This window comes from Styela clava, chromosome 2 (assembly GCF_964204865.1).
Source record: "Styela clava chromosome 2, kaStyClav1.hap1.2, whole genome shotgun sequence".
NCBI classification, from domain to species: Eukaryota; Metazoa; Chordata; class Ascidiacea; order Stolidobranchia; family Styelidae; genus Styela; species Styela clava.
Genome location: NC_135251.1, coordinates 22,816,577 through 22,839,733, shown reverse-complemented (window position 1 = coordinate 22,839,733; position 23,157 = coordinate 22,816,577). Strand labels below are relative to the sequence as shown.

At 34.4% G+C, this 23,157-nt stretch overlaps 1 protein-coding gene across 1 annotated transcript; it reads left to right on the top strand.

Moving 5' to 3' along the window:
* Positions 1-1,220: 1,220 nt before the first annotated feature.
* On the top strand, positions 1,221-22,341 carry LOC144416923 (ATP-binding cassette sub-family C member 4-like). The gene is made up of 29 exons (XM_078109744.1): positions 1,221-1,325; positions 1,550-1,660; positions 1,823-1,940; positions 2,117-2,332; positions 5,472-5,561; positions 5,984-6,147; positions 6,433-6,558; positions 7,067-7,205; positions 8,473-8,580; positions 8,879-8,998; positions 9,446-9,550; positions 9,798-9,989; positions 10,293-10,505; positions 10,691-10,759; positions 10,950-11,055; positions 11,170-11,279; positions 11,545-11,720; positions 11,946-12,115; positions 14,843-14,989; positions 15,474-15,553; positions 15,962-16,112; positions 16,395-16,514; positions 17,037-17,254; positions 17,586-17,780; positions 18,373-18,531; positions 18,886-18,975; positions 19,459-19,631; positions 21,731-21,836; positions 22,098-22,341. Exons 1-29 carry the CDS (start codon positions 1,264-1,266, stop codon positions 22,221-22,223), a joined length of 3,960 nt encoding a protein of 1,319 aa, XP_077965870.1. The 5' UTR covers positions 1,221-1,263; the 3' UTR covers positions 22,224-22,341.
* Positions 22,342-23,157: the final 816 nt, after the last annotated feature.

The following is a 23,157-nucleotide window of genomic DNA, read 5'->3' as shown; positions in this document are numbered from 1 at the left end:
TAGAACTTTTCATTAAGAAATATACATTTATGTGAGTTCCTATACGCGAAATGCACATTAAAACCTAAAATAGGGTATTTATTAACATTATAAGACGCCCTTTTTAGATAGATTCAATGCAATCGCGTCCGAGCATATTAAATGAGATAAATATGTGTCATAAAAAATTTTTATCCAGTTGATTTCTCTTCCACTATACTTACAACAACAGCTAAATCATTTACAGGTTTAGAAAGTCAATCAAATACCAAAGTCGTAAAAATGCAGCTCTCACATCTTATGTGCTTTCTTTGTGTCGTCCTGTTGGCAAATGAAAAATTTGAAACTGAGAATGAATGCACACTTCTCAAACTAGGAGGTGTCAATTGGAAAATGATAATTTCGTTAGAGCGATTATTTAATAAAGGGTATTCAGTAGAGCAAGGAATCACGACTTATATAAGCCATAGTGCAAACAGAAGAAGTCCAATTTCTTTAGTCCAATAGTTCTTTTTATCCATCTAATGTGGGTCCACCTTAAAATCATAAATATATAAAAGTTTCATCTTGCTTGCTCTTAATCGAGTTTTGTACAAGGTTATTTTAGATGACTCAGCAACTGTAGATTTGTAGATCTGTGTAGGATATCAGTCCAAGTTAATCTTGATCCTCTTACTCCATAGCAGCTGGTCGTAACCGTATTTCTATCGGTGGGGTGCGCCCAAAGTCTGTATGAATTTTAAAAGACAGGCCAATCCACAAAATTTGTGAACTACAACGCAATTACATTATCAGTCAAAGTAGATTATAAATTGTTGTTGATGTGAGGAGAAAAAGTTGGTGCCGAATATCTTCGAATCGGTCCAATTGCTAGATTATGTATCTCAGATCTTGGCCTGGTACACAGGCACGTTCACCCCCTGTAATTTGCAATGATGTGAGTGTATACTATCTAATGACTGATATTTCAGGGAAAAATTATACCACGCTTTGGAATGTCTGAGTTGAAAGTAAAAGAGGAATCTGTTTTGTACTCGTTTAATGGAGAGTTCGATTTTCTAGTACTTTTGAAATTTGAGAAACATACCTAATTCGTTTTGAATAAACAAGAAGTAGAATCAATGAATGATCTTATCTGAACTTATAGTGTTCTACACAATGCTGTGGTGCAACAAACGTCATTAATTGGACATTGGGTTTTTGGGGCGACAGAATAATTTATATATTAATATCTCGCCGTTATCAGTTTAGTGAATGTAGAATTCTTTAGCAATTTTTGTAGAAATGAAGAAATTACGACCAAATCCAATGTCTCGCGCAAATATATTTTCCTACCTATCATATTGGTGAGTAATTTAACATTTACGGTTTACGATATGAAAATTCGAAAATCTTTAGATTAGCTTTTAATCAAACATTTAATAAATATTCTTATGTGATAATTTTTCAAGCGTAATCATATATATTATTTGTTTTCTAATGGGCGTAATTACTTCAATTGCCTTTTGCCATTGAAATTAAATATATGTAATTTGTAAATGTCAATTTATTGTATTTGTAATTCAATCAGGTGGTTGAACGATTTTTTTGCTGAAGGATCCAAGCGAACGTTACAAGAGTCTGATATGTTTGAACTTGATGCCTCTAATATGTCGGCAGAAATTACAAGGGATTTAGAAAAGTACGTTTAGACAAAATAAAGTAGTTTATTTCTTGCACAACAACTATGTCTAAAATGATGGGCAAGTAGCGGTGCAAGTCCAGAGTTGGCGGCATATTGAACATAATTATAAAGTACGAAGGCACAATAAAAAATACACTCTATCTGTCAATTTTTATTCAGAAATTGGGAGAAAGAAATTCAAAGATCTAAAAAAGCAACCGAACCGAGTTTAATTCGAGCGGTAGCAATGACATATGGAAGGCGATTTATGTTATGTGGTGTTTTAGCTCTTATAGAAGTAAGTAATGAATATTTCAATTTTTGTAATTTTCAATTGAATAGTTCTGTCGCCTTTTGAGTTATTATTACTATATTTAAAAAAATTTATTATATTATTATTTCATTATTTGTTTTATATTATTATATTGTTTTATATTATTCATTTATTTTGTTTTATATTATTATTTGTTCTAGGAAAATCTTCGATTAGCAGTACCAGTCTTGATAGCATATCTCGTTAAATACTTTGAGAGTCAAGCTGTTACTCCAGTTTGGCATGCATATGCTTGCGCCACTGGGCTGAGTGTCGTTACGATATTATTGGCTTTTATTTATCATCAATATGTTCATATAACGCTTAGAATTGGATGGCTTATGCGAGCTTCAACCTGTGCTTTGATGTATAAGAAGGTAGGATACTTTCGTATACAAGTATATATATTGTATAGTCGTGTATCTATTATCAAACAATTTGAAACTTTTCATCGAATGACAATTTAATCGAGGTTATTGTATACCAATAACGGCCCCTACATGTTCTTGTACTTCTAAAGTGTACTTCTAAAGTGTTCTTGTACTACAAAAGAGTTTCAGCATTCAGACTATACCTATTGTAAATCGGTGAACCCTCAAAATACGATTATTTAAGCTTTTTAATGGTTCATTTAACATTTATAAATCACTTTAATTTACCCTCTTTTTGCAGTAATACGTTTTTCTGCAGCAAAGTCTTGTTTTTTCAATTTTAAAATTACAAATAATGTCGATATATTTAATAGTCTATACCAGTGATTCCCAAACTGTGTGACGCGTACCACAAAGGTCTCCCAGGTGGTACGCGAGTACAATCTGTCTTTTAATCAACCAAAGAGATTTCCTGGTTGATTTTGAGAATTTTGAAGCGGCGTCGTCGTGGTAAAGTACGTCCGCGGTGATGAACGTCTATTTCGGCACACCTGTGACGAACACAAATTCACCCTTAGGGCTAAAGTGCTCCCATCGGGGTGGTTAATGCGCTTGAGCCGATTATTCAAATGGTTAAATTAGTTAAGTATTCAGCTCAAAATATTTAGCTCTTTAAGCATGTTTTGTGAACGGCAAGGCGAATACTGTTCTTCTGGTTTGAATAGTCTCCTAGAACTCGACTCTAATTTCTCACTCTACACTCTAGCTGCTAATTCCCAATTCTACGCGGTAGTGTGAGCAAGAATTTTCACCCCGACTTGTTGAGCTCATGCATGACTTTCGGTGCACTGTGAACAAAAAGTATGCCGCGCGTAGTCCGGCTAGTGGCAGTGGTTCCCAAACTAGAGTCCGCAGACCTTTTGGGGGTCCGTGAAGCACTTTCGGAGGGTCAGCGAAAGAAATCTGTTATTTGGCTTATGGCTTGATAATACAAAAATTACGTTCTTGAATTTGCAGATAAACATTTTCCCGTCTTTTGCTGTTTCGCAATCATCGCGGTTCAAGATTGTAAACTGCTTGTCTGAGGAAGTCTGACTCTGGTCTGATGGAACGTTACAGAAATAATTTTGTGTTAGTGTGCAGCTGGACTCTTTAATTGGATGGAATAGTAATGTTTATTCCAGCTACAGTATCCTTGCAGTATACACATACGGATCCACTAGCATAAAGGCATAGAGAAAAGATAGGAAGTTAGTCTCGCGCATCCAACTCGAATTTATTGCTGGAGACACTGATTCTTCACTTTCGGTTTCGATCACGTTGCCCATTGTGATGTCACACAGCTTTGGTCCCGTGATATCACAGAGACAGTTTAATTGCCGCCATTACAAGTTAACTAACTGCAAGAGTGTAGCTGACGCTGCCTTTTTGCAGGTTTGTTGGTATAGGTCCTATACCCAACCCGAGTCCGCGGTCTCAAATGAGTCCGCGGGGCGTTTGAATGAGTCAGCAACGAGCCAGAAATTCACTGCGGACTGCAAACGTTTTTGCGAAACTTAACTATCAGCCAAGTTACGATTTAAGCTAGAATTTACATAAAACATAATAGGCAAGTTTATTCACATAACAATATTCGAGACCATAATTACTGGTTAAGGCGTAGGACTGGGCATATATCCGAATACTCAACTATCGGATTAGCAATTTACTATTCGAAAATTTGGTAACAGGTGACGCGTCGCCTGATCAAACGATTGGATTTCACGACTCACTTGCGGATTTCCGACGAAAACACGAGTCTGCACACGCTTTGGTAGTTCGAACAACGAGAAATTAAAAAAAAAATGTTTGGTAGGTGTCAATGTACCAGGGCATTTGCCTTAGGATTCCCTGCTTTACTGCCTCCACATTGGTACGTACAGTACTGGAGCGCCATAAGTGTTGTACGAACAGCTCAGATTTGTCGAATTCACAAAATTACGAATCAAAACAAAATATATTTGGGCACTTTACCACGCGTTGCTTTTATTTCGTCAACACAACTGCAGATTAAAATCATCACGATTAAATTAATAGTGAAGCAAGCAAGACGATGAATATGTATTTTTGATTTACTAATATACTTTAAATATATTTTTAATGAGTACTAAATCAAGTTGTACTTTCTGGAACTTTATAGCAGATAGTAGGATTTTTTCTAACGGCGATAACAAATTAGCAAGATCGCAAAAAATATGTATCAAAACTAAATGTAATCGCGCAATGTTATTCTCACAATATTATGTTCGCAGATTGCCGTGGCATTTTAAAGAAGTAATGCTTTCATATTGTCGTAAGTCGACGCAACCGCGAGTTGAACACAACCGCGACCATGAACACAATCAAAATAAAATAGAAATATATTTTAAATTCTCGTCGTTATCATGGATCATGGTTATCATGGATATTGACGGAAACGGCCATTATACACTAGAAAAGTCGACTCTTTTAACGAGCGCGCAATTGCTTTAATTGCTTCTTCTCACAGAGTACAGTTGCAATAAACGCACTTTGAGTCCGCAAAGGTTTTCGCCGGTGAGAAAATAGTCCGCGACCAAAAAAGGTTGGGAAACGCTGGTACAGGAAAAGGTAATTTAATTATCCCAGTTCGCTTCTAAATGCTGTTTTAAAACGAAACAACTGCACACATCTCATTAAACTTCGTCGTATATTTTTGTTCGTCTCCATGTTTTTCAATATCCGGCACATTCATTTTTTGTCGTGATCTTTTAATATTTTGTTTTAGTGCACAAGGCCGGGAATCATTAAATAAATTGCAAGAGGGCCGGCATGGAATTTTTTTTAAAAAGTTTGGAGACCACTGGGCTAGTGGAATAAAAAAAAAACGCAGTCGATGCAGAAATAAATTAACGTTTGTAATTAATTCATTATGTTGTTCTTCTTGTGACTGATGTTGCCTGATTAGATAATACACCCCGCATGTCATAGATAAAATATTGTGATTATGACGTCATAACGAGTTGCCGTCTTCGGCGCGCAAAATTTATGTAGGTGGTACGCGAGCGCTGCATAAAACCTCGAAACGGTACGTGGATAGGAAAAGATTGGGAAACACTGGTCTATACTCTATAAGTTCGTTTTGCAGACACTTCGCTTGAGTCAGAAATCATTGAATAATACAACGACAGGTAAAATAGTTAATCTCGGAGCCACAGATGTTCTTCGATTTGATCTGGTGAGTAAATGTCAAACGCTCATCTAAAATATTTGATTTTTTTGAATACATATATATTTCAAGCACGTTAATGACGTTCAATAGAAATAAAAAAATAAAATAAATAAAATGAAAGTATGAAATGAGCCTTGTAACAAAGATGGCCAATCAAGATCCGGCAAACTGTGACCTTAGAAAGGCCATTAAACGCAGTAAAAAGACATCCGATTCCAAGATTTGGATTCAGATAACAGGCTATCTTCAACTGTGTTTTCCAACTCCATATTGGCAGTTGTTTTGCAAAAAAACCTCTTGGGTATAATTTTTATACAATCAAAATGGACGTTCATCTAAAAATGACACATATCAATTCATGGATAGCATTTTTTTGCTAGTTGTAATAGGGTTTTGTACATATCACATGTGTATGCTTATTTATTTAGCTCCCTATGTCTCTGCATTATCTCTGGGTCGGACCGCTGCAATGTTTAATTGTTGGAATTATACTCTGGCAAGAAATTGGAATTGCTGTATTATCTGGAATGGGAGTCTTGATTATAATAATGTGTTTGCAAACATTCTCCGGACGGGCATTTGGCAAATTCAGGTAACCATCACCAAAAATCTATCACCCAAAACATTTGAACACATACCTCATCAAATATAACATATTTTTTTATCCTACTACTATTTCATTCACTTGTATTGGCGTGGCAGTTAACTTATGTTTCAGGTGTTAAAATAGTGAGAGGAAATTATTTTATACTCTTTTCATACCATGCGTTCAATCTTTGTGTTGTTTTCAGATAAATGTCCCACTTCGCCCATACAATTTTCTAGTTGTACGTTGTATTCTAATTCTTCAACATTAACATTATTTTCTGAAATACAGAAGTATGACAGCGGTTATTACAGATGAACGCATACGACTAATGAACGAAGTAATAACTGGAATGAGAATTATAAAAATGTATGCTTGGGAAAAACCATTTGCAAAACTTGTTTCGAACACTAGGAGGTAATTTCATTTATATTGGTTCAATAAGACTATATAATTTAATACGCAATATAACAGAGAAACTTTCTGTGTAGCAAACGATGAAGGGAACAAATACAATGAGATTCAAAATTTCGTAACAGGGTGTCTCGAATTCTGCCTTGTGTGCTTCGTATGTTCCTCGTATTGTATTTCCATCGTATGTGCATAAGTATCGTGTGTACCATTTGTGCAGCAAATATCGAACGTTATGTGTATGATAATATCTTCTTAATTACTTGCACCAATTACATCTCAACTTAGTGTGGGTGCATGCGATACAACTGTTGCGGGTGGTTTTAAGTTTTGTAAGTGGCAAAAAGAGTACACAACTCATTCTATATGGCGGTTGCTATGTTACGTAAGTTAATTTTTATTCTAGGAACAGTGCTACAGTTTTAATGGATATTATCCCATATGTGACCCAATTTTGTTTTCTTCTCTCGATCCAAAGTTCAAACATAATATTCATGATGCAATTGTTCTGTAGGAAGGAAGTTCAAAAAATTCTTCTATCATCTTCATTGAAAGCTTTTAATTTCTGCTTCTATGTATGCCAAGATAAAATACTGACTTTTGTTACATTATTGACATATGTTGCCTTGGGAGGTACAATAACAGCGTCGAAGGTATGTTATATGAACATAAGATATTGCACAAGAAAACGATCAAATTGAAAGTGAATTATTTATAATTAGTGCTTAACTCTCTATCAGGCGCAATAACACTCAAGTTCAAAGTTGTGTTGTACAAATTTGTTGGTACTCCTGAAGTATGCGTACCAAAATGGCGGACAACGGAACGTAGTATGTGTACCAGGTTAGGGTTAAGCCATAATTTTATTCCAATGTTTATTATTTTATTTATATTACGAGTTCGGGGATTAGCCACGTGACTCCCGTAGTGTTTGTACCTAAAATTATGTCCTAACCCCAACCTGGTACACATACCACGTTCCGGTGTCCGCCATCTTGGTGAGCATACTTCAGGAGTAACAATTTTTTTTATATAAGGTCGCATATTTATTGCAATATTATATGCGCGTCCTTTCGCAGAAGAAAACTCTAGCACAGTGGTTCCCAAACTGTGGGTTGCGACCCCGGATGGGATCGCTTGAAGATTTTGCGGGGTCGCATGCGCACACATGTGAGTATGTGCACCTCAGGTTTTGATCAGTTACAAAAGCGTTTTGTTAATTTGCGCACGTGTCCAAAATCTACGAGTCGGCTGCGTGTTTGTCCAAAACGCCTCAGATTGCGTATTTAGTTGTTTCATACATACTTTCGAAGCGTTCCGAGTAGTCAAGCAAACAACCCCAACAAGTTCTAGCTCTGTTTTACGTTAGAATTAATGATGGAGCAATCTGTAATATGTCAAAACTTTTACTAAAAATAATAAAGCCACTGTTGGAATGTACTAAATAAGATTTAAAGTTTTTGTATATTTAGAAGCATCTTACTATTTCCGAAGTATCGTACGCTTCCGTACAATCTACCACATTTTATCAAGTCCGTCTGTGTTTCGCCAAAGAACCGTTATAATTCTGATATAAGAGATTTTTACATCGTGGTTTTCATACGGTGTCTATGTCATACGGTGCGATGTTACAAAATCCTTCGAAGTTTTCCGGCGCATTGCCGGACTCGTTCATATATTTTTGGGCCAATGTTCACCGTCAACTTCCATTTGCAATCGATATACAGGTATATTATTCCCATTGAGGTAATTAAACTGATTATTACTTTTTGAAGTTGCTCAACGTTTTTAGTTGTGGGGTCGCGAGTATCTGTGGGTTTTGATTTTATGAAAATTGGGGTCGCGAAAAAAAAAGTTTAGGAACCACTGCGTCTAGCATATTCTGCTTTTGAAATTATTCGAATCGTACACCTATTTTAGATATTTATAGTAATGGGACTCAGCTCATCTTTGAAACTTTCTACTACTTGTTTCGCGCTAGCAATTGAATATATGTCAACAACTAACGTATCAATGAAGAGAATACAGGTATGTTTACATTAGGTCATGCGTCAATATCCTGGTAAACGTCAGGTATGATCGTTTCTTTTTTAAATCCTTTTCTTGGTATTTATATTCCATTCCACATTACGCATCAGGGTATGGCTATTGGTATTTAATAGATCGGCTTGACTTAACTACGACATATGACTTTATAACGAACGTGACCATTGCAATTATTTTAGGTTATATTAGTTTTTGAATTTGTTATTGTAAGGTATTAATTCCTATTGCACTGGAATATTCCATCATTTGTTTCTGAAATGACATTGAACACTTTTGTCAGAAATATTTGCTGATGGAAGAATTTTCTGATAATAATTCTGATTCTGGAAATAATTCAAGATCAAACTCCGACCAAGAAGTTTACGTTAAACTCGAAAACTTCACTGCTAAATGGGAATTGGTAAGAAGACAAATGAGGGATTTATAGCAATCGCGCGAATGATTTGTTTTATATAGCGTTTTTGCGAATCCTCTCCTATGAGGCTCTGCGGAAAGTTTTCCACTGATACGTAACCATTTTTTCGTAAAACAAAATGCATGAATTTCGCAACAAAATAAATGGTGTTTTATTTTTAATTTAAATTTGTTTATATCATAAGTATATTAGAAAAGAAAAAGTGTTTGCGTTGAATCTGAAGTTTTGACTAATTTAGTTATACTTGTTATAAGATATGAGAGTACTTATAATGGTATATTGTGAAAAATCATAAAAATATTGAAGATAATTTTTAAATGAACCGGATTGCAAGTTATATTCGGCAATGTTCCCTTTGCTAAACCCATTCGTATAAGCACAAAATGTGTAAATATTGTAATCAAAGTCTTCTAATTTTGATTTTTTGTGCAGAATGACGATAGTAATGAGAGATCCGATATTGCATTAAATTGTGTGAATGTTCGTGTAGACGCAGGAAAGTTGGTCGCAGTTATTGGACCGGTTGGCTCGGGAAAGGTAACGAAACAAAAATTATTGTACTTTCCTTCTAGAACGAATAGTCAAAGTAGGAACACAAAGCGGGTGTATCATTTTGATTTAACTTATTGTAAATAAACGGGAATCACAAGTCACTAACGAAGATGTTTGTGTACGAGTTCGAGACCACATTTGAAACAACTGATCAAAACTGACAGGGAAGTCACACGACTGAATTTCTTTCAATAACAGTGAATTCCGTGCATTGACAAGAGTTTTGTTTCAGTCCTCGCTCTTGAGTGCAATACTCGGTGAATTACCTGCGGCTGGAGGGAAGGCTACAGTTCATGGAAACGTTGTTTACTCCAATCAAGTTCCTTGGATTTTCTCCGGTACTGTACGAGAAAATATTTTATTTGGCGCGGAATTCGACGAAGTACGTTACCACGAAGTAATCCACGCATGCTGTCTAAATAAGGTACGAACGAATATCGCATAGTCTTACCGCATAACTCATTTGATAGTTAAAAACAAAATTCTGTCAGGTCACGCGAAGTTTAAATTTGTAATGAATAATGATGCTTCGATATTGTTACACTAAAATGAAGGAAACGACAAGGACGAACAATAAGATTTTACAGATTTTAATATTTTGATTATATATAATATATCATCTTGAGTTATTGTTTTTTATTTTGAAAGTTGAATTTTTATCCGTTTATGTTAGACTGATAATAATTCTGGTCTTTTTTAAAAATGTTCAATTACACACTGATCTCAGGATCTCAATCTTCTGATTGATGGAGACATGACACTCATAGGCGAGAGGGGTGTTACTTTAAGCGGCGGTCAAAAAGCAAGAGTAAGCTTAGCACGAGCTGCGTACAAAAGGAATGCAGATATATGTTTAATGGACGATCCACTAAGCGCAGTAGATATCACTGTGGCAAGTCATATATTCGAACACTGCATCTGTGGAATGATGAAAAAGAAAGTAAGAGTTGACTTTTAAATACATTATTAATACAACCAATCACCACATTAGTTGTTAGATTCAAAGTAATTAATTTAATTTGCTGATTGCGGTTCTGGTGAATAATTGATTTTCTATGATGTATTCATACTTTTCCTACATTACATACCATTGCTAACAATCAAACTTATATTCTTCTTTTGTAGGCGCGAATACTCGTTACTCATCAACTGCAATTATTGAAGAAAGTGGATGAGATTCTCATTTTCAAAGAGGTTTCATGTTTTCATAGCGTTCATTTTAACACAATATCCTATTATACACTTTGAGTTAAAAAAAATGTTCTCATCGTCTTCCAGTGGAGAAAATTATATTGTAATCAGTGTGACATATAAAGCAATTCAATCTTCTTTTTCTGTATCCTTGTCCTATCATATTCTTGTTTAAATTACATCCATCATTCAGGGAAGAATATATGGTCGCGGAACTTATGCCGAACTTCAGGATAGTTCAGTTGATTTTGCTGTTTTGCTTAGGAAAAAAGAAGACAAAAACGAATCAATTTTGGGGGGTATAAGTTTCTATTCATTTGTATGATAAAAAATGTTCTTAATCCAATAATAATAAAATATAACAAACATTTTCACTAGCAATGACAATATTTGTTTCTTTTGATTTACTTAAGCAAAACGACAAACAGTTACAGGATCCTCTGTTAGCTTGATAGCAAACTCACATGACTCACCACAAACATCTATAGTTCCAGATCTATCAATCGAAGACAAGGAGAAAGAGGTTCATATCATCTAATACCCTTTTATATTTAAATTGCTGGTTGTAACTTTTAGCAACACCGCCTAGTAACCAGTTTCTTACTATATATTCTGCTGGATAGAATATATATATATATATATTTTTTTTTTCAAATTTGTTTGTAATTCATGGTTTTTCGATGAAGAAATTCATATAGTCTCTTTTTATATGAGTTAAGTAATGTTCTGTTAATCAAATTACCTTCTGTGCAAAATGTTAAAGATCAACATATGAAACTTCATTTTAGGGAGAATCGAGAAGGATCAATGCAGAGGAAATAAGAGAACAAGGAAGTATTGGAGGAAAAGTTTATCTCGAATATTTCAGAGTTGCGGCAAACGCATTCCTACTTGTATTATTTTTTATTATTGTTATAGCAAGTCACGTGCTATACATTATGAACGACTGTTGGTTATTAAAATGGTGAGTCTACTTATTCCTTAGGGAAACACTTTTCTCCAGCTTGGTCAGTTGGATTTGTAGGTAAATGACAAATATTTACCTAATGTATCGGTTAATGAGTTTGGCGTGACTATGTGTAATTTCCACATGCTACATATTTACTTATTTCCTAGAACTCATAGAATCTATTTAACAGCAAAACATTATCACTTGTGCATTTTATTTCTTGTGATAATATATCAACAGGACAACATCATATCAAAAGTATCTCTCAAATTTGTCATCAACGATTACAGAATCTTGTTCTGGAACAGGACAAAATGAGCCGTCTGAGGTTTTAAATTCGACTACCTCGTTTACAAGTGTTAACGAAACAAGCACGTTTGATACCAGCTATTACATGAAGATATATGCAGGTAATCTAGAACAGGGGTGTCAAACTCGTGGCCCGAGAACTTCCAATGGGGCCCTCGAACGCTTAACAATAATTGTAATATTATTTAAGTTTTTGTTTTATAAAAATGTAATACAATTTTCAAACCTTTCAAAGTTAAATTGATTATTCACACAAAAAATTTACTGATAATAGTTTTGGAAAATTAAAATTTTTTTGTTTTTAATTTAACCCAATTATGGATACACCTCAAGCTAACAAACGAATACTTGAATAAAAAACTTCAGGGATTAAATGAAACGCAAAGTATATATAGAAAAGGGCATTTTTGAAGAGAAATGGGAGTTGCAATATTTTTGCATTTCTCAAAATTCTGAAGCACATTTGATTTAGTTTAGTTTAATTTGTCACATTTTCATCAGTACAATGAAAAAAAACAATATAAGTAGACATTATCAGAATAAGCTCAGCAGTCAATATGATAAATTTAAATATCAACTTCGAACAGAGAACTTTATGTTTGGTTCGTATATCATTACAAGAGAGCTATGCTCAAATATATGGACACGTTTGAAGTAAATGAAAGTAATAGCCTTCTAAGAAAATTTTTATCTTCAAGCGCTGAAAATTTCAGAGCAATTGAGAGAAAAGCAAATTTTTAGGATTAGGTAACAAGTGGGCGTGGCTTTCCACACGTTTTCTTACCACTGAGGGGCGGAGGCACTTCCCCCACCCCCAATGCCACTCGAAAAAATTCCCATAACCCGGCGAACGCTTTCTCGCTCCGAGAACCTGAGATTAACGGCCTCTAAACGCCAAAATCTCTCTAGTGTGACTAGTCACTACATCGATGACTTGATTGACAGGTAGCCTACTCCGACCACTAAAAGCCTGTTTTGTCCAACTTCCAATTTCAACGTGAATTGAAATACCAAGTGATCCAAGTCACTTATCCATTACGGTACCAGGGCAAAATAAAAAAATATATCGATTTCCCGATAATCATTTGCGGTATAGTAATTTACCAGTACCTGAAATTCGTTTGCAGAACGGTTCTTCCTTTTCATATAAGAACTCAATTCATTTCCTCTTATCAAATAAAAAAATAAGGTTGGCTACAAAATTTATGTTGTTAACATCAGAATTGTAACGAAAAGATGAGAGCGTAATTCACTGCGGTACCGTACGCCGTACGGTACCGTACCTTATCAGTACTGCAGTACCTGTTGCTGTATGTAGGCCTGCTATTCGATCGTGGAACGGTTCTTCTCTGGCATATAAAGACTCAATTCAATTTGCTCTTATCAAAATTAACAAATACGGTAGGCTAAATTTGCAAGAAAACCTACATTACTGCAATAGTAAGATCGAGAAAGGAATAAGTCAATTTTACTGTGATACGTTAACTTACCGCAGTACCGTATCTGCCAGACGCTTCTTCTTTGCAAAACCAACTAATTCGATTTATCACGTTTCCATAACAGCAGATACCACAGTCTACAAATATATTCACACCAAGCGAAGCAGTGCAGTACGGTTTACCGTACCTTTAGCATCACCGGTAACCTAAAAAATCTTATAATTTTTGAGCAACGATTTTCAGAATCCGCCTTCACGCCGACGTTCGATGGCACGTGATCAGGCGTCCGCAGAACGTTCGGTAACGTCATAGCAAACAAAAACAAATCTCACAGAGCTAACAGTAATACTTGAAATAAATAAAAGTAATAGCCTTCTAGAGAAAAATTAAACTTTAACCACTGAAAATTTCAAAGCAAATGGTCCAGAATTCGAAGAAAAAAGTGATTTTATAATGATGGTGACGAAGAATAATAACAATAATAAGAGTGCCAGCATGAAATGCAAAACGATCGTTATGTCCACTACGTGTTCAATAAATATACAACTACCTAGTTACTAAAAATTATTATCAATCATAACTCAAGCGCACCTATGCCACGTAATGGTAGGCACTGTCGCGAAATGTCTGGTCCGAAAAGTCAGTCATTTGTTTGCCTACTGATCTATACATGAAATGATAAACGTAATATTTTTGCATTACTGATATTAACAGAACATTCTCAACGATCCAGATTAACCGATGATCATGTGACCTCGTTAATTAGAGTTGGTACTGTAAAATCATTTCAGCCTGATATTAGAAAGCAGGTGGCACAAAAGAGATGCCGAACGTCAGGACATATATATATGTAATGAAAAAAAACATTGAGTTTATTCTGTAGTATTTTTGTAAATTTTAGGTCTATATATTTAGATTACGGTTAATCATTTTAGTATGTACTATTTTTTCCTTTGAAAAACTTTGTGCAAAAATGTTTATGATGGTTGTACATGAAAATTTATGATTTTTTTTAAAAAATACTGCAAATTGCAATTATAGTGAAATGCAAAAATTATAATGTGAATTCATTGAAAATTTAAGAAGATAACAAAACTTCATTCGGCTGTTCAATTGCATCACAAATCAAAATATATGTCACAAGTATACATTATGAAAACATATCAAAATCTGTTTGCAAACAAACAATTCCCAAAATGCAATGCGGCCCTCGAAACCCCACGAGTTTGACACCCCTGATCTAGAACAGCCTTGTCGTGGACATTTGCTTATCTTGATTGAGTAGGGAGATAGACCGGAAACTGGTTAATTACAGGGGAAAATTCCAATATTTGTAAATAAATAATCAAACTAATGCAGGAGACATAGTTAACATACTCTATTTTTTAGTTCTTTCCGTGATGGTGTTTTTGACTGTGTTGCTTCGTGCAAATTTACATTATTATATATGCGTTACCTCCGGTATTCACATGCATAAGAAGATGTTTAAAGCAATCCTACGAGCCCCGATCAGATTTTTTGATACCAATCCATCAGGTGAGCCGGCATTTTCCTATTTATTGCTTTTATTGAACACGAAATGTACATATGGATTGTTTTAGTATATTGTGTTATGTTTTCTATTATGAATTCTTTTACATGTTCTTGCTCTCGACTTGAAGTTTTTCTGTCATTTAAAATTGTATTTTTTGCTAGGAAGCTATTATCTCTTTTATTTAAAAAAAAATCGGGCTAAGGGATTCGTTTTTTTGTGTGCATTGACGTCATCGAAATTTAAAATTGCTCACGTTGTGGCGGTTCCGCGTTCGCGTGGGCTATCTGGTGGACAGGTGGTACCGGTAGCTTACTGTGGAAGATTGCATACCCGTACTACTTCGTTCTGGCTTTCGTGTCCATATATTTGGAAATCACTCTCTTGTATTGAAGAGAATTGATTCTGCAAATTGTTAGTCAAATGTAATATGCGCGGTATTTCACATAAATCTACTATTTATTAAAACTTATTCTGTTGATAATTTAGGAAGAATCCTAAACAGATTTTCCAAAGACATGGGACAGATAGACGAGCTTCTGCCTATCACATTCCTTGATTTTCTGTGGGTGAGGGGAACATTATGGAATTTCAAATCGGGTTTCCGTTCTTGATTATTTTCTGATTTATTTTCATCCATAGCATTGACTGTTTGTGAGCCATCTCATCTTCAATTGGAACTTATTTAATAGCGTTTGCATTAACTATTTTTCATTCGTACTTGACTAAACTGATTAAATGTGTGCACAGAAAAATTATTGATAAATAAATTTTAAAATTTCTCTTTGAAAATGTCGGGAATGCCATACTGACATTATAAGCAGTTTTTAAGAAGATACTGTTTCTTCTGTTATAACAGGATATCATCAATGGTAAACCTTTCTACAAGGATAAATCGTCGTTTCATGATATGTATGCTCATGATTTTCACAATTGTAAATTTCTGTTACTCTGACCTGTCTTTTATCAATTTACAGATTTTTGGCGCGATCGTCAGCGTTGTAATCCTCACATCTGTCGTCAACTATTTTGTGATCCTTTTGATTATTCCATTTACCATTTACTTTCTCTGGCTAAGAAGCTATTACTTGCGTACTTCAAGAGATATAAAAAGACTAGAAGGATCTTGTAAGGAAGCATTGAATAGTTCAAACAATTAACAAATTTTAAAAATTACAAATTCATATTGTAACAGATAGGATTTGGACGGGTATTTAAAAAAAATAATACAGACCTGCAAGCGGGCAACTAGTTGTTGAATTAACCTAGTTTTCCTTATGATTAGGCATTCATGTAATTTTTTCAAACGATGACATCAAAATCTACAAATAGAATCATTCAATATTTTGTCTAAAATAGTTCAATCAGCAGTAGCATTCTTGTTTGTTTGTTATATAAAATTTTATCCAGGTAGGAGTCCAGTCTTCAGCTTGCTATCATCAACTTTACAAGGTTTACTCACTGTTCGTGCTTTCGGTGTTCAACAACAATTTGAAGATAAATTTCACGAATATCAAGATTTGCACAGTGGTATTTTTTATATTATAATCGTATTAATTATTACCGACATGTTATTTGATTATTTTTAAAGATGTGAAAAGAGTTATGTTACCATAAATTAAAATTTTGAAGCTGTACATGTTCAATTTTAACAGTGTTTATACAGTGTATAATATTGCATAAGTGAGAAAAAATTATAAGAATATTAATTTTTATTGACTCTAGTTCATTCGATAACTAATTATGCTCTAATTAGCTCTAACACATAGACAATACATTTAGGTGATTGAATTGATATAAATACATGTTGATAAATGGACCAAAACATGTATTGAAAATCAGTTTTTATTCATGTAATACAAAATGTTACAAAAGGATCTTGCTGAATATATTTTTTGATAAAATTTTACAATAAGTTCGGTATCATCTTCCAGAGTTTGCGAACAAAAGCTTCGAGCTGATTATCTCATTTTACTGTTAGTGCTTATATTAGTTAAAGAGGCTTGTCGTTGTCGTTGAAATATCAGCTAAATTTATCTTTTCTCCTTCCAGCGTCATGGTTTCTGTTTCTTGTTGGAACAAGATGGTTTGGATTACGACTCGATTTGATAACTGCTACGTTCATATCAGCTGTTGCATTTTTCTCCGTAATTGGCGCTTCATTACTGAATCTCAATCCGGGTGAAATTGGATTAGTTTTAACTTACACAGCATCCCTCATCGGTATGTTCCAATGGGGAGTTCGTCAAAGTGCAGAAGTTGAAAATTTAGTAAGTAGAAAAACTTATTCAGAAAGTTAATGAAGAGTACCCTTCCTTTACACTTTTCACATTCTTTCAAGCTTTCGATAATGTCGTAAGCACTTTTTTGGTTTGAAAATTTCATGTATACCTAATTAGCTGCCACAATATATTTATATACTACTGTGAATACATTATAGAGGGCTCAATGCTTCTTTGCAGCATCTTTCGAGTTATATCTATTGAATGCATTCTATATCTGTATAATACACTTGGAAGCATATTGTTAGAAATTTATTCTATTTTGCATTCCCTCGTTTGCTCTCAAAATAAATCTTTATTCTACTTGAATGTCTTGCAGATGATATCAGTAGAAAGAGTTCAACAATATTATCGAATACCACCAGAAGCCGCGTTGGAGAATCCTAATAAACAACCACCAAACAGCTGGCCTAGATGTGGCGCTATCATGTTCAAAAACGTCTCCTTTTCCTATTATGATGGTGGACCAAAGGTGCTAAGAAGTATTGATTTCGTAATACAACCACAAGAAAAGGTAAGTTACCTTTGAAAAGAAGTTACCTATTTACCGAAGTTTGCGGAATATTTCAAAATATTGATAGGATTCACGCAATGTTTATTCACCAATTTTATCCGGTTTTTTTAATTTTTTTTATCATATTCTAAAGCTAATAAACTGTCCATAGAATATGGTAACACAGTATATATTAATTCAACTTTTATCCGTCTTTAATGAAACTTTGCTCAAAATATAACGTTATAACAAGCTATTCCTGTGATGTAAATATTTAATACTTTTATTCATTCAAAAGACTCATTTCAGCCTAATTATGGTAATGTTAGGTCACATCATTGTATATATTTTGATGAAAGATATGCGTTTGATGTATATTTAGAAAATACTTTTTGGCACAGAAAACGAAGAAAAGATAGAAATAAAACTCTCGACAGATAATCCAACTTGAATTAGTTGAACTGAGTTTAAAAACGTTTGTCGTAACTTAAAGAAGAAATGAATTTTAAGGAACTGAATTACCTAGTTTCTCTTCGTGACACTTTAAATGATTTGTGGGGATTGAATTTAAAAAAATCGTAAATAATATAAAGGTGAAAACATTTCACCTTAGATTGGAATTGTCGGACGAACTGGTGCAGGTAAAAGTTCTCTTATATCAGCACTTTTCAGACTGTCGGAACTAACAAGTGGTGAAATATTCATTGATGGAATTCCCATATCATCCTTAGGACTTCATGATCTACGCAAAGCATTATCTATAATTCCACAGGTCTGAAGTATTATTTATATTATACAATATTATTGGCTTTCAATTCAAATTGATTCGAAAGTCAGCCACGGTTCCACCACTTTTCTGTAATTGGTCTTACAAACCGCGTGCTTTTGCAATGAACGTTAACTGTTGCTATATAAGAAGGCATACCCAAATGGAGTTGTTTACTCAGACTCAATTTCCTGGAATCGGAAACTTGCCTTAAAATACACAAAACCATGCACGAATGCAAAATGCTATAGAAAATACAAGAAAATAACCATGACAGTTTGGCAAGAAATATTGACTGATGATAAATTTTAAGCAATTAGAGTCTTCTGACATTTACTGAGTAATTCTTTCATTTTATAGGATCCGATTCTTTTTACTGGAACAATGAGAAGAAACATTGATCCTTTCAACAATTATTCGGATGGAGATTTATGGAACGCATTGGAGCAGGTTTCATTAGTCACATAAGTCACAATAGCCAAAGGCATTTTTTTTTAACTTGACGTTAATACAGAACCTTTTAACATTAGGCTACTGCATGCGTACAAGTGCTTTTTAAGACGAAATTTTCGAAAACAAAGTAGCATTACGCTATGTGCACGGTTAGATAAACACAGTTGGTTATACCCGAGCTATCATTGTAGAACTACCGACATGAGTCTTTGGATGTGATTGGTCAGTGGCAGAAAGACTGCCGTCCATGAAAAATGTTTCGGAAAATATGAAGATGACGTTTTGACTATATTGTACAAAGAACTACTATACTAGACAGTGAACGTTAATATATGTACGCAAATAAAGATAGCCATCATTTGGATAATTCTAGTTCGCCTAAAAACGCCACTATTCTAAAATAAACAACCACGAAGTACATAGAATATGATTGCTTAATCATCGAAACCTAAGATATCATATTTTTCATCGTTTTGTAAGGTTCAGTTGAAAGAGTTTGTTGAAACTTTTCCTATGAGACTGAACACAGAAATCGTTGAATCAGGATCTAATCTCAGTGTTGGACAAAGACAACTTGTTTGTCTTGCTCGAGCAGTTTTGAGAAAAAGTAAAATTCTAGTGATTGATGAAGCAACTGCAAATGTTGATATCAGGTATAAAAAGTGAAAAATTCATAGGAATTGATTTATGCATTGAGAATCTGATTTTTTGCGATGCCATTAAAATAGATGGGAAACTCAAAAAGATAAATACCAGCAATTTATAATTACATATAGTATATATTCACACCACTGTGCCGCGATTATCGTAGGATATCGTAATGAAATTATTTCAAAAAATGTGTTAAATATTTTTATTGCGCTTACTTTGGGTAAAATATGTTGATTCTTTATAGGAAGTTGTCATCGATACACCCAATATATATAAAAATATGAAAGTATATAAGGATATTTGAAAATTCAATTGACATCCTGAAGACAACAAAAATATTGTGAAATCTTTAAAAATTTAAGTTTTCACTTGCTGAAGAATGTGGTCCAGCATCGTCTTTGTAATAGTTCCAATCAGCTTATTATTACATATCACAACGAACCCAGCCCTTTGTTTTTTCGCAATTATCCGTCTATAAAGTTAGTACATTGACTCCAAAAGAAATGATCCACCCATATACAGGGTGTCTCAAAGTAAGTATACATTTTTAATTTCGGTTTTCAGGTACTCATCATAGAGCATTCATTTCTTCGGGAAACATAGTATGGATAGGTAGTCATATTGTTTGCATTTTTCAACAACTCACAGAATGACAATAAGATTAACCCAAGAAATGAGGTGCAAAATTGCTGTTTGGCAAGAAGCATCTGAATCGGTAAGAATTCAGATCTTCTATAACTAAGTATTTGCAATTAATTTGGCTGTTACACAACGAACAATTTATGCAATTTATCATAAATTTATAGAAACTGGATCTGTAGTTAACGCACAAAGATCAGGAAACTAGGAACGGTTAGGAAACGGTCTTAGGAAAACATTCACAGTCGAATTAATTCCAAATTCTCTTTTGAAGAGACGCTGAGTTTGCCGTACTGATTTATATGCTTCTTGCTAAACAGCAATTTTCGCACCTCATTTCTCGGATTAATCTCCTTGTGTCGCGGACTAAAGTGTCCGTTTTTATATTTTGTGTATATATAGATTTTTTATTTTTATAAACAGTTATGTTGACACTTTTTTAATCCTGTTTTGTCGGATTTGGACTCCGACCACTCACTACACATGAGAGAAAAACTGTGTCTTCCGCTCTCTTTTTCTCCGGTCGTCGGGCTGGAGGTCGGTTGCGTTTTGTTGTGTCCTCCGTCCATGTCGTATTAAGTGTAATTGTGAAGTTGACGTACAATAAACAACCAATCCGGAACCCTTGAGTCTTCTGATTCATCTACAACCACAGTAGCAACATCTTCTGAAACTGTGACAATGGCGAGCACGCCAGTATATGAACATCATTCAGACTGTGACACCTGTCATTCTGTGGATTGTTGAAAAATACCTAAAACAATATACTCAAATTCTGTTACTTATTCTTACTGTGTTTTCTGAAGAAATGAAAGCTCTATGATGGGTACCTGAAAAACAAATCATGTATACTTACTTTTGCGACACCCTGTATTTACCGCTCACGCAAGTCCGTGTTAAAGTACCTTTTCTATTTAAGTTGTGAACTCACCTAGATAGTGAATATAATTGGCTTCACGGGAAAAATTGAACGATAAGCGTAGTTGGGAATAGCTTCAACTTAAAATATTCTAATTTTGAAGAGGCATTCATTCTACGTATTGATCGATTCGTATCTAATTAACCAATGCTTATTGTCTGATCACAGTGTATCAGCATTAAAAATTAAAATTTATTCATAAGTAAAGTAGGTATTCCTGAGGTAACCTTATGATTCTGTTTATAATAAATAATCCTTTACATTCAATGTTACATAATTGATTGGATGTACACTGGTAAAGGGAGCACTATCTATGATGGAAGTTAACAGTAAAAATTATTTGTAATTAATTTGAATTAATAATGACTAAATAAATTCGGTTTATTAATTTACCCATTAAACATTCTCAGCACCACTCATAACGCATTACCATGTTTTCCTCGTCTTTTCGCACAACAGTCGCAAATCCATTAGTTGAAAACAGCAAACGTGACTCATTAATTAATCCCAATTCTCATTCTGAATTTTTTGTTTTACTTTTAGGACAGATCGTCTGATTCAAGAGACGATAAGACGAAAATTCAAGCAATGCACTGTTATAACTATTGCTCACCGAATAAATACAATAATAGATTCAGACAAGATATTGGTAATTTTTTTTTATTATCCAGCGACAAATCGGACGCCGATTTTACTAGATTACAATTCATTCACGAGTACTAAAAATTTGTGCTAAAATAATGGTACTCCTGAAGTATGCGCACCAAGATGTTGCATAACCTGAACCCTAACCTGGTACACAACCTGAGATCAGGTTGTGCGCCATCTTGGTGCGCATAATTCAGGAGGTCCAAAATAATGTTGTTAAAATGGACTCATTTGTGAATACAATTCAATTTTCTATCTATAGGTGCTAGAGGAAGGACAAGTCAAGGAGTTCGACAAACCAAGTGTTCTTTTGCAGAAATGGGATGGCCTGTTTGCTGGCATAGTAAAAAGCGCTGGTCTATCTACAGCAGAACCACATTGCGAATAGAAAGGCTTCAAAAGTCACAGGAATCGATGTATTTGTTTATGCTTTCAATTCATTTTTATTCCCGGCACATATAAATACTTGCTATGAATAATATATATTCCGACGTGTATCAGCATACTATTACATTTTTGCAATAAACCGTATTCAAACTCTTGGCACAATCTTGCACAAACAAGTTCCAGCGCAAACAAAATTGAATAACTTTTTTTTTTCCTCAAAAAGGGTTAAAAAAATTTATGGGTTCTGTTTTTGTTTTGGATTATGGTTTCAATTTTTTTTTGTAAATAAGTCCGCGTTTTTACAGATCCTATTGGCCATTAACCCTTGGCAAAGAGTTCGATGGTATTTGTATGACAAAGTAGCGTGTCGTAACCCTATTCGTATCGAGGAGATTGACCAAAAATTTATGAATGAGAATCTGAATAGTCGGGTGTGAATCAGCTACCAAACAGATTAGTGGAGTTTTGGGGGGTTGAAGAGAGGCTTTAATGTACGGACTTCGTCATCCCGTACCCTTATTAGTGCAGTTTTTTTTCTCAACCTTTTTGATGTAGCGGAGTGGTTCTCAATCTGTGGTAGTCGCTCCTCATGTTCATAATGGGGTTCCCGATGTGGCCCGTTGGTGTAATACGTCAATCAACGTTAACAAAATTCAGACGGGCACTGGAAGCGACTAATTGTAGGCCATTTATGGAAGAAGCTAGAATAAATTTGAAATTGTAAAATCTGACTTACCGCACAAAGCTTAATTTAAACATTCAACGAAATCGCGATATACAAGTCAAAAATATGTTTGTACAGACAGTGTCATATGCATATCCGACCAATTCGATACACATATACAGCCATTTAGGTGCTGTACATATACAGCCAATGTAATATTCATATACAGTTAACTGACTATACATATATAATCATTTTGATGATGTACATA